Genomic DNA, 13,366 nt, shown 5'->3' with positions numbered 1-13,366 from the left:
GCTGCCATTCACCTTCTAATATCTAACAGGCTGGAGAAACTTGTACATACTGCCACTCTATCTTCAGCTCCTTTGTGAGAAACTAATGTATTTGGGCAGCCACTCAGTCTACCAAATAAAATTCCCGAGAAGGAAATTGGGGATGGCTTCACTATTGTTACTGGGGGCAGTGCTAATTCCATGGCGTCGTATTTTATATTTTTTACTAGAAATATTCCAGGCTGGTAGGAAGCAAGCAAATTCCCACAGAAAAGTACCAGCAGTAATGTTCAGGGACCCACACTTGTAGAAGGCAGAGACAACAACGGGAGAAATAGTGACGGCTCGGGGCCAAGTATGGACACGAGGCATGAGGCATGAGGTTGTGAAAAGCTTCCGCCTCCACGAGCCTAAAAGGCCACATTTCAAGTGCAAACAGGCAGTTTAGTATTGCGGCCTGTTGGTGGGTGGCTGGCTGCATACTTGCGCTTGAATTCCAAGTAACAGAAAACTAAGCAGATGGTGGTCTCTATCATCATCATGGCCTCACCTCGGTACTATGAACTCTCCTGAAAGAGAAGCCAGGGCCACCGGAGGAATCTCCGGTTTTCTGGTGGGTCCGTCCATCCCTGCCGAGAAGCAGCCCTGGCTAAGAAAAGTGTGGGGGAAGGTTCCCTGCTATTAGAAAGGAGAGAGGCTGCTTTTTTAATGTGGATCGGACGTGCTTATGCATGTTATTTCTCAAACCGCATTGCAGATCAGGCCATTGCCCAACTCTGTAGTCATGAAATTAAATGTGCAAAGAAAGATGTGTGTGAGTTGATGTTGGATGGGCTGCCATTGTTTCTGCAACAAGCTGCATTAGAGGACTTCCTGGGAGAAATGACACCCAGAGTCGATACGGTTTCCCTCTATGCCAGTCCTTTCACAGAGCTAAAAGAATATGGCTGTAGTGAAATACAACTCTCAGCAAAAAAAGCTGTGGACTGGCTCCGTACCGTCCCTGGCCACATTCACCTGTCCACGTATTTGTGGTTAGGCGATCCTTTCCAGTAAGTGCACTGGGGAGGGCACGGGTATTGTTGTGGGACCCGTGCTTGTGGAAGGCGGAGACGATACCAGGAGAAATAGTGGCGGCTGGGGACCGAGTATGGATACCAGGTCGCCGCAGCCATAAGATTGGGGACAGCTTCTGCCTCCACGAGCCTAAAAGGCCACATTTCAAGTGCAAACAACTGTCAAAAATTTGGCAGCATAGTATTGCAGCCTGTGGGTGAGTGGGTGGCTGGTTGCATACTTGCGCTTGCATTCCAAGGAATGGGGTAGGGACAACTGAACGCTGCACTGGAACAAGGATGTGTACGGTGTTTGTCGTAAGTATGCAACGACAGGTGCATGGCGGGAGGCATCTTTGCATGCGCCAAGGATCACTTATGATGGGCACACTTTTAGGCAGTGACCTGGGAGTCAGAGATGCTTCCAGAGGCCTTCCTCATGCTGTTCCCATGTCTTTTCAGCACTGTATGCATGTGTCTGATGATGTCTCACACACGACATGGCCAGATAAGGTTGTAAAATGTTAAAATAACATTTCCCAGTGAATGCATTTGTCTTAGTTGAAAGCAATTCAAAAGTGCAAAAACACATCAAAAACGCTACGTGTGAACATAGCTCAAGGTGTGGAGTAGTATTTTTGTTTTTGGTTATTTATTTTGCCTTATTTACAAGTCATTACCCAGGTAAGGATGTTCCTTAACATATTTCCCAGGAAAATTCATTTTGGTTTCATTTTTGTATGTTTTATTGTGTGTCCGTAAAAGTGGCATAATACTCTGACAACATTGTTGGCAGCAGTGACCTGGGAGTCAGAAATACTTCGAGGGGTTTTCCCCATGCTGTTCCCATGTCATTTGAGCCCCTTGATTTGGGCAATTTTTAGGCCCTCTGCAGACCGCCGGGGGGAGCCGCCTGAAAAATGCTCGAATTTACATAGACTTACATTGTGCTCATTGCTCGGGTCGAGCACACGAGTATTGCAATTTGCTTGACCCGAGCAAAGAGTACCCGAGCAGTTTAGTGCTGGCTCATCTCTACTGTAATTGCTGCAAAGGGAACATTCTTTGACGAAAGCAAAGTTTGAATGAGAAAATTGTTCTTTCAAATAAAAATCATTATTTCTAACCTTGTCAATGTCTGGACTATATCATTTGATAAATAAAAGTACAAAATTGTCCGGGTGGCCCCAAACTTTTGAACGGTAGTGCATATATATATATATATATATATATATATATATATATATATATATATATATATATATGTTTATTTGTTTTATTTTTTTTATGTCTCTTCAAATGTGTACTGGAGTGCGTTCTAATTTTTGCCAGCCCTTGAAATTGCTACATATACGCAATAACAGAATAGGAAATCCATTCTTTAATAATGGGAATGACAATTCAAATAGATTCTATATTCTAGAATATTACCTGTCTTATCTGGAATACGTTTATGGGGGAGGTATTGCGGTATTGATAGCGTATTACACCGATCCAGCCACGTATTATTGCTTTATACTGCGTGCTGGGGGTGCTACCGAAAAAAAATAAAAATCTATTCTTTTACCTGTCGATACCACTGTTAGATGCATTTACAATAGGGACAGATGCTGCTAGGTGGTATCATCATCTCGAGATGAGTGTTCATTCTGGTCGCATAAAACTCTTCCACAGTCCATAACTTTTTTTTTAATTTCTTTGGCCTTATATACAAGTCATTACCCTTATTGCGGAAATAATATGGGATCAGATCACGTCTGATGACCACGGTTTCAGTCAGTCGCCTAATAGTATGGTATTTGTCAGCGACCAAGTGTCAATAGTTTGGAACAACATACACTTGTCAGACTTTAAATGGAGTGTAATATCTGACACGCTTACCAAAAAATTATGGATTATTTTGGCAGTAATATGGGATCACATCTAATGACCACGGTTTCAGTCAGTCGCCTAATAGTATAGTATTTGTCAGCGACCAAGTGTGAATAGTTTGGAACAACATACACCTGGCAGACTTTAAATGGAGTGTAATATCTGACACATTCCCAAAAATGTCAGGATTATTATGGCAGTAATATGGGATCATATCTGATGACCACAGTTTCAGTCATCTCCTAATATTATGGTATTTGTCAGCAACCAACTGTGAATAGGTTCAACAAAACACAGCTGGCTGACTGTAAATGGAGTGGAATATTTGGCACGCTCCACAAAATGTCATGATTATTACCGCAGTAATATGGGATCACGTGTGATCATGGAAAAGGTTCTCTGCTTCCACAATACTGTAATGCGAATATAATCAAAAAAATCTGGCTGTATTCTGCTAACAAGCAAATGGAGCAATAAAATTGTGTACTCTGGATTGCTTTTTAAGCAAATAATCAGGATTAAGAGCAAAAAAATAAAAAATAGCCCTGATATGTAGGGCTATATGAATATCTGTAGCAGCAGCAGACAGAACGTGCAATGGACCCTATTGTGCTGTATACACTGCCACAAACTCTGCCTGCCTAACTCCTGCTATCACCAGTAATATATGCAGCTGGATTAGTCCTCAGAAGGACTGTTAGTTCAGATGTATATATATCATGTTGTCGAATAACAATACCTAACTAATAAACCGCCAATTCTGTCCCTCACTCAGCAACAGCTCTCCCTACTCTGCCTGTTTCCGGGGTACACTGTGATGAGCATAGCATTGCCAGGTCTTATATAGACCTGATGACGCTGTGCAGCCAGCCAATCACTGTAATGTCCACAACCAACATGGCTACGGCATTACAGTGCGTGGCAAGCAATCCCTGCATGTTAACTGGCTGTCTAAAGAGCACCAAACATGCAGGGAGGGGACTCGAGCTCCGGACCGAGCATCTCGGAAATACTCGAGGAGCGCCGAGCATGTCGAGCCGTGAGATGCGCGTACCGAGCAGCGACGAGCACACTCGCTCAACACTAGATGTCATGAAATTTCTGCACATATTATCTGTAGGTGTCTCAATACTATTGTCCATACACTGAATGTGGTTTATATTTGGTTTTGTTTTGTTTTTTAAAGTCATTGCCCACTCAACGCAACTGTAATTCATATACCCTGCTTGTTTTGGGACTCCATTTTCACAAACTCCTCTCATCTGATCGACACAGGACACCCATATAAAACACTGTTACCTATTAACTTAATTGTGACCATGTAATCTTTCAGCGTGGGAGATTTCAAGGCACCAGCTGCTGACTGCTAGGGTACCACATTTGAAAAGTTGGTCCCTTCTAGAGTTGTCATTTGTATAGTAAATGCTACGACTAAGCATAACATAGCATTCCTCTATGGCAACTCTAATTTAGTTCTATGAAACAAATATTTTTTTCCAAGCTCCTATGTAATCCTGTAATTCTGGCTAGTATTCCTGTTTGTGTATAAAGCCGCTTTGTATAACTGGATATTCTGGATTTTTTTTTTACACGAGTTTACCTATCCCTTTTCGATCTACATAAGTAACTTATACTAAGCAAATATTTTTCATTATTTTATAGCTTCCATGTAGCTACCCATGCATTCACACCTTTCTTTCACACCGAGTTCTTTAGCAGTATTTTTCACTAACTTGTAAAACAAAATGCCATGAATTTCATGGATAACTCATGCTAAACTTCCTTGACTATCATGATGACCCCTTTTAAATGTCTATGTGCCTCTTTGAATGTCTTACAACATGCCCTCCCTCATACATATAGGATCCTCATAGCTTCTTCAAATGACCTTCCCCTACCTATTTTCTAAATTAGAAAAGGAGTTTAAAATGGTTTGCTACAAATCTGACAACCCATTCTCAAATACAATATTCCCCTGTGTAAAATAAAAAAATCTTTATACTTACCTCCAGTGCTGGTGCCTTTCCAGCGATACTGGTGGCATTCCAGTGACATCAGCGCCCTGTCTCCCAGGGCTTGCATGACATTGTTGTGTGATATGAGCCCATCAGCCAATCAGTAGCCGCTTCATTCTCACCTTCTCTGTTCAAAACTGGCAATTGGAAAAACTGAAAGAGCAGCAGCAGCTCTCACTTATTCTGGTTGTCAGTTTCATCCAAAAGAACTTCGAGTGAAGTGACTGCTGATTGTCTGCAGGACTCGCATGACATAATATCTAACAAGACCCATCGCCAAGGTCTCTGGAACGGCGCCAGCAATGGCGGTGAGTGTAAGGTGTCTTTATTCTTCCTGGGGTATATACCAATTGAGAAGGGGTTGTCTGAGTAGGAGACAACCTCTTAAATAATTTTCTCACAGCAGAGCAACATGACCGAGCCTTTTGATGCATCTGCTACAGTACATTTTTGTCCATTTTTTTTCTGTCCATCTAGTTTCCAAGGTCGCTACTAGTGATCATAGCATCTAGGGGGTTAAACAGCTGCACTGCTAGCTAGCTATGACCTAGTTATTACTGCGGGATGTCAGCTGTGTACACAGACATTCGTGAAAAAGGGGATGTAAACTTGTTATGCCATAGGATTTCTGAAAGTAAAAATAGTAAAATCAGTGTTGCTTCCCGCTCCACTGCTCCAGCAATGCCTCTATAATTTATTCTAGGTGCCACGCTTTAAAGTACACCAATACTAGTAACTTGCAGATTAACCCTATATTTGGAGGCTAGCAGCATTATTCAACATAATAGGTTCCGGTAAAAGGAAACTTGTCCTCAGATTCCATCCACATAAACTCTTAGCATCACTAAATAGGTCTTAGAGAAATGAGTTTAAAAGTCCCCAATATATCTTAGAAAATGTTTTATTCAGTCATTCATCATATGCTAATGAACTGTTAAAGAGGTTGTCCACAACTTTAACATTGATGAACTATCCTTAAGATAGGTCATCAATGTCTATTCGGACGGGGTGCGACAGCCAGCTCCTCCACTGATCAGCTAGCCGTTCTTGGTGCCGGCGGCAGCCAGAACTGACGAGTTACAGAGTTCTACTGCACAGCTACGTGTACTGCATAGTGGCCGCGGCCGGGTAATGCACCTCTGCCCAAAATTTAAATCGCAATTGTGCAGTACCCATCCGGGCAACGGTACAGTAGATGGAGCTGTGCAGTGCAGTTCCCTAACTGAGCAGTTCTGGCTGCCGCCAACACCAAGAACAGCTGATCGGTGGGGGTGCTGGCTGTCGCAGCTGACTGGCCAATCACAAGGGCTTGTCAGAGGACCAATCTGAGGGTGCATTCAGCAGCCAATGAATGCTCCCAATGGCCTAATTGAATCTCCTGTCTCCTATGCTTCTCGTGACACTACCCTGATGTGGTTTTCTGGATTGATACTCTGATTAACCCCATTGTGCATTGGCCACTTACTTCTACTTGACCCTCACCTGAAAACATTGTTCAGCTTTATAACGCCAATATGACCATGACAATGCTGGTTAGTCATTTACAATTACAAATTGCACAAATGGAACTGTTTAGTTAAAAAGCATTTATTGAAAATATGTTATATTAGAGAGAAAAACATAGCAAGTTAATAAAAAAAACGATTGAAAGTACTACAAAGGTGAAACAAGTGCTATGCTGTACATTCAGCTTATCTAATGACCGACACTTGATGCAATTGCGCTGTTCACTTTATCATTATTTTAACAAGTGTGTTGGGGACATGATTTACTTACTATTATATACAGTAGGTATGACATGTTCTCCTCCTTCACTTGTACAGCCTTCCTTACAAACTGCACAGCTCGTTGGTTCAAAATGGCTGCTGATGGAGGATCATGTGACCAACCTATGCATTAGTCTCCTCCAATTGAAAAACTGCTTTTCAATGTGCAATCAATATGTTAATATAAAGAAAAAGTGGCCAACCCCTTTAGTTACTGTTCAATTAAAGGGTTTTACTCTAGATATGTTTGGTGGAATAGCAAATAAATACACCAAAGTACTATGAATTGTGTGTTTGGTTACTAGAACACCTCTTCTGCAACACAAAAACCCAATTTCATGACATGATGACATTTCACTACTAAGGGCAAATTCCTTTAAAGCATCCTGTCTAGTGATGAGCGAGGGTGCTCAATTAGCTCTTTAATCGAGCACACTCGGGTGCTCGCCGAGTATTTTCGGCGTGCTTGTCATCTATGTTTGAGCCAACGCAGTTGCATGTGTTACGGCTGTTAGACAGCTGTGACACATGCAGGGATTGCCTGTTTGTTAGGCAATCCCTGCATGTGTCGCAGCTGTCTAACAGCCGTGACACATGCAGCCGCGGCGGCTCAAACATAGATGCCGAGCACGCCGAAAATACTGGGCGAGCACCCGAGCGTGCTCGATTTAAGGGTTAATCAAGCACGCTCGCTGATCACTAATCCTGTCCTATACCTTAGTAAGTTGCTCATTTTTTGCACACATTGTATTTATATCTGTTCATACATGTTGCCAGGGCACAGTAAAGAAGTTGCATTAGGAAAATATCACGTCACACCATACATATACATTGTTTTCAGATGATCAATGTGTGACTGCCATGCAAAAATATTTGTGGCAATTTTGATGTTCAAATTAAACGTACTGCGTAAAGTAATGTATAGTAGTAGCAGTAATAGTAGTAGTAACAGAAATAGCATTAGCGGTAATATTGAAGTCAAACAACCGTGAAATTCAGTGCAGTGTTTAACTCCAGATCCTTTATAGTGGTATTATTGTAAGGGCTCATGCAGATGACTGTTTGAATGGGACAAGCGCTATCTGTACTTTTAACGGATAGCACTCACTCATACCCATGTTATTCTATGGGGCTGTGCACATGTTAAATTTTTTCCTCAGACCAAGTGGTCCGAGGAAAAAAATCGTAGCATGCACGATTTGCTGCCAAGAATCAGATGGCACTCGCACATTCAAGTATATGGTTCCGTGGAAAAAAATCGGACTGTATTCGGATGACATCAGTGTGTGGTCTAATTTTCACGGACTAACATAATGGAGAAGTTGGAGAAACTTTTTTTTTATTTTTCACTCGCCTCCGAGAAAATTGGATCGCGCTCTGATCACACTCTGATCACACTGATCAGAGTCTGATTAGCATAATCAGACCATCTTTCTCGGATGGAGGGAAAATGGTCCTGCAACCCAAACCTCAAAAAAAAATGGCCTTGCCAAATAGAAAGACTTACAAAAACTAAGCTTCAGCTGATTATTAATCAGACCTAAGGGGAGACTATTGTTGTTTATATGTATTTCAGTGGATTCATTTTTAATATTGATGAGGGTTAAACATAATAACTTTAATGAACATTTAACAATAATACAAAAGAGGATTCAAGTTCTGAGAGCTGAGAAAAATGCATTAATTTGGTTGTCTAGCAGATGAAAATTATTTTGAAAGGGCAAAGACTAGTTAAAACATAAAACGAGCAAAACTGAGCACTCCTGTTCTTCTGACTAGTACTTCTTCGATCCACCCTTGACACACCAGAAATGGCTGTAAATGCCCATTCACAAAATCACTAGCCACATCAGTGACCTGCCTCATCTAGTAATTGGCTGGGAAAGCATTTCTGGCCCTTTCTGGTATATCCAGATGACACCAGGAAGAAAAGACCATCGGCGACTATGTAACAGATGAAATAAGAGCTGCAGTGGATTGTTGAGAGTGATTATTACTTCGTTTGTTCTAGTCTGAGCATTTTTAAAAAAATAACTTTTTATCCACCATAGAACCCCTTTACTTTGGAAATCCCCTTACCTTTCCCCTTGGAACCTGATTCATGAGGAAAAGTATGCAATTATACATGTACAATATAATGCATCACACTAAAAGTATTGGATAAACATAACATCTTTTCTTACTGTGATATGACACATGGCACAGTAGGTTTCAGGAGAGAAGCCCTACATAATCTCATTTATGGTACATATATACATGGTACATGCTATCAGCAATTGTCAGAGGCTGTTGTTCATCTACAGTTTACAAATAACATATACAAACATTGTATACACTGTAGTTATTTCTTAGCACTTTTGGTCTTTGAAAATCAGTGTTTGATTTAAGGCGATCTCTTCCATCTTATTAGTGAGGCCACCGCATGGATCACATAAATCAAAGTGACAAGAAAGGCAAACACCTGCAAAATAGATGAAAATGCAATTTGAGAATTCAATAAATGACAGATCTGTTCTGCAATGTGTAGAATATATAGTGGAGGTGAAGGGAAACATTCCATCGAGTGCCAATGGCTCACATCCCTATTAGCCAAAATGCTACCTTTTTTATCTCCAAAAGTTCCAAAGTTTTGACATGTCAGAAGCGGAAAATTGTACAGGTATTACTAATATATTACTAGAGTTTGGAGATCTGTTTTCATTGTTTCACACATTGATGCCCTTTTATTTGCATTATTGACTAGAAGAAATCCAATGCATGTTTATTCAGTAATAAGTTCAGGGTCAACCAGCTGCTTTACAATGTAGTCATAGATTGTGTCACATAGCTGTTTTAATTGAGAAGACAGAAACATTATATAAGAAAACTTATGCTTAATTAATTTATAAGTTACAATAAAACAATACAGTAGTGCAATGCAAATAAAATCCCTAAAAAATAGGAAATCACTTAGGTTTGATGATGCCAAAGCTTCAGGAACCCTTCGTTGTGTGCACCCAATAAGTTCAAGACAGTAGCACAAGTTGCTAATTCTACATATAATCCTCCTCAATATACTCAATGATTATTTCTAGTTTCACTATGAGTCAATGAATTAGTGGAAAATCTCTAAAGGGAACCTGATAGGGTGATTTGATGGGGTAGACTGGACCACCCTCCTATGAACCTGATAATCCAACCCCTTTACCACTGGTTGAAGTACATGGCATATGCTACGACGTCCACAAAAAGCTGCCTCACATTATCACCATTGAGCTAAAGCCTTTTCCATGCACATTTCACTCTGGTCAGGTCTGCATATAGATTGTGACAGCATGAGACAGGTTGGTGTAGGTGCCATAGGGGATGTTATCCACATCAATCAGAGGAAAAGGATGTAGACTGTCAAACTTGTGGTCTCCCATTGCACAACCCTGTGCTGTTTTGCATTTGCAGTGAGACAAGTGATAAGTCACTTGTATAGGATATACAGTTACATGAAAAAATTTGGGCACCCCTATTAATCTTAAGCTTAATGTTTTATAAAAATTGGTATTTTTGCAACAGCTATTTCAGTTTGATATATGTAATAACTGTTGGACACAGTAATGTTTCTGCCTTGAAATGAGGTTTATTGTACTAACAGAAAATGTGCAATCTGCATTCAAACAAAATTTGACAGGTGCATAAGTATGGGCACCTCACCAGAAAAGTGACATTAATATTTAGTAGATCCTCCTTTTGCAAAAATAACAGCCTATAGTCGCTTCCTGTAGCTTTTAATGAGTTCCTGGATCCTGGATGAAGGTATTTTTGACCATTCCTCTTTACAAAACAATTCCAGTTCAGTTAAGTTTGATGGTCGCCGAGCATGAACAGCCATCTTCAAATGATCCCACAGATGTTCAATGATATTCAGGTCTGGGGACTGGGATGGCCATTCCAGAACATTGTAATTGTTCCTCTGCATGAATGCCTGAGTAGATTTGGAGCGGTGTTTTGGATCATTGTCTTGCTGAAAGATCCATCCTCTTCGTAACTTCAACTTTATCACTGATTCTTGAATATTATTGTCAAGAATCTGCTGATACTGAGTGGAATCCATGCGTCCCTCAACTTTAACAAGATTCCCGGTGCCGGCATTGGCCACACAGCCCCAAAGCATGATGGAACCTCCACCAAATTTTACTGTGGGTAGCAAGTGTTTTTCTTGGAATGCTGTGTTTTTTTGCCGCCATGCATAACTCCTTTTTGTATGACCAAACAACTCAATCTTGGTTTCATCAGTCCACAGGACCTTCTTCCAAAAAGAAATTGGCTTCTCCAAATGTGCTTTTGCATACCTCAGCCAACTCTGTGGCGTGTTTGCAGAAATGGCTTATTACCCATCACTCTCCCATACAGCTTCTCCTTGTGCAAAGTGCGTTGTATAGTTGACCGATGCACAGTGACACCATCTGCAGCAAGTTGATGCTGCAGCTCTCTGGAGGTGGTCTGAGGATTGTCCTTGACTGATCTCACCATTCTTCTTCTCTGCCTTTCTGATGTTTTTCTTGGCCTGCCACTTCTGGCCTTAACAAGAACTGTCCCTGTTTTCTTCCATTTCCTTACTATGTTCCTCACAGTGGAAACTGACAAGTTAAATCTCTGAGACAGCTTTTTGTATCCTTCCCCTGAACAACTATGTGGCATAATCTTTGTTTTCAGATCATTTGACAGTTGTTTTGAGGAGCCCATGATGCCACTCTTCAGAGGAGATTCAAACAGGAGAACAACTTGCAAGTGGCCACTTTAAGTAGCTTTTCTCATGATTGCATACACCTAGCTATGAAGTTCAAAGCTCAATGAGGTTACAAAACCAAAAAAAGTGCTTTAGTAAGTCAGTAAAAAGTAGGTAGGAGTATTTAAAACAAGAAAATGATAAGGGTGCCCATACTAATGCACCTGTCAAATTTTGTTTGAATGCAGATTGCACATTTTCTGTTAGTACAATAAACCTCATTTCAAGGCAGAAACATTACTGTGTCCAACAGTTATTACATATATCAAACTGAAATAGCTGTTGCAAAAACACCAATTTTTATCAAACATTAAGCTTAAGATTAATAGGGGTGCCCAAACTTTTTCATATAACTGTATCATGTTTCAGGAGTGAAACAAAGACAGTCAGAAAGCTCTTTAAATCACAAAATTTAGAATGGGGAAATCTGATGACAGATTTCCTTTAAAGTGTCATGCCAGGCGAACATACAGTGCTGGTCACCATTATTGGCACCCTTGATTTTTTTCATTGACTGTACAAGATCTTCAGAAATAAATGGAAATGTAACAAAGTTATATCCTCAGGATTTAATTAGTGGTGCAAAGTAATACAACAATAAAATATTGTTTTTTAACTTCCATGTTGCAATTTCAAAGAACAAACAGAACAGCATGTGCAGCAATAAAGGCACCCCTAATTAATACTTGGTTGCACGCCCTTTGGCATTTATTACAACCTCCAAACGTTTCTTGGAGCCATCTATAAGCTTCTTGCACTTCTCAGCTGGAATTTTCTCCCACTCTTCCTTTTCAGTTTGTTCAAGCTCTTAAATGTTTGCAGGGTCCTTTTTCCCAATGACAGATTTCAGCTCACCCCAAAGAATTTCAATCGGGTTGAGGTCAGGACTCATTGCTGGCCATTTTAAAACAGTCCATTTTTTCTTTTTCTACCATTCCTGTGTACTTTTGAATATGTGCTTTGGGTCATTGTCTTGCTGGAGGACCCATGATCTTCGATTCAAACCAACTTTTCTTACACTGGGTAGGACATTTCTCTCTAAAATCTCTTGATAATTATCTGATTTCATGATTCCTGTTAATGTGGCCAAGGCCTCCAGTACCAGGTGCAGCCAAGCAAACCCACAGGATTATGGATCCTCCAACATGCTTAACTGTTGGCAAGCTGTTCTTTTCCTTATAAGCTTCATTGCACCGTCTGTAAACAAACTGTTGCTTTGCATTGCCAAAAAGCTCTATTCTTGTTTCATCTATCCACAGGACATTTTCCCAAAAGGATTGTGGTTTGTCAAGGTACTCTTTGGCAAAGATCAGTCATTCCTTTTTATGTCTTTTTTTCAAAAATGGTTTCTTCCTTGGCCTTCACCCATAAAGCTCTGCTTGGTTTAGTGTGGTATATGGTACTTGTTGTAACCGTGACCCCAGACTGTTCCAGGTTGGCCTTCAGGTCTTTGTATGCTTGATGTGGTGTTTTTTCCACCATTCGCACCAACCTTCGAAGACATCTCTAGTCAATTTTCCTCTTTCCCCACATCCAGGGAGGTTCTTGACAGTTCCATGCTTGGCAAACTTCTTAATAACATTGAGCACTGTTGAAACTGGGATTTGGTCTTTGGAGATGGCCTTATATCCTTTGGATGTCTTGTGTTTGCTAATACTAGCAGTTCTGATGTCCTCAGACAGCTCCTTTGTCTTCATCATTGTGACAAAGGAACAGGGCCTACCATGTGGCTTTTTAAAACAGTGAAGTCATCATTCATTGACTATTTCATGTCACATGGGCACTGACAATTAATCACAGGAGAATCTCTTTTGTGATTTACCACAGGCCAGTCAAAATGTGTTTCCAATACCAGTGCACAGCAAGCTTTAGGTTTTTCTATTTTTCCGTCCCATTGTTGTTTGTTTTAAATTATTGTAT

At 40.6% G+C, this 13,366-nt stretch overlaps 1 protein-coding gene across 1 annotated transcript in view; it reads right to left on the bottom strand.

Moving 5' to 3' along the window:
• Nucleotides 1-6,492: 6,492 nt before the first annotated feature.
• The window catches only part of MAL (mal, T cell differentiation protein (MAL blood group)), a 52,019-nt gene continuing 45,145 nt past the window's right edge, over nt 6,493-13,366 (bottom strand). Inside the window, exon 4 of the mRNA XM_073672536.1 lies at nt 6,493-9,148. Within this exon, the coding sequence (XP_073528637.1) occupies nt 9,071-9,148 (78 nt within the window). The 3' untranslated portion in view covers nt 6,493-9,070. The remainder of the gene's footprint in view (nt 9,149-13,366) is intronic.

Source organism: Phyllobates terribilis, unplaced genomic scaffold (assembly GCF_046119375.1).
Source record: "Phyllobates terribilis strain yellow unplaced genomic scaffold, ASM4611937v1 Scaffold_3__8_contigs__length_932513732, whole genome shotgun sequence".
In the NCBI taxonomy this organism is placed as follows: domain Eukaryota; kingdom Metazoa; phylum Chordata; class Amphibia; order Anura; family Dendrobatidae; genus Phyllobates; species Phyllobates terribilis.
This window is presented reverse-complemented; position numbering and strand designations above follow the sequence as displayed.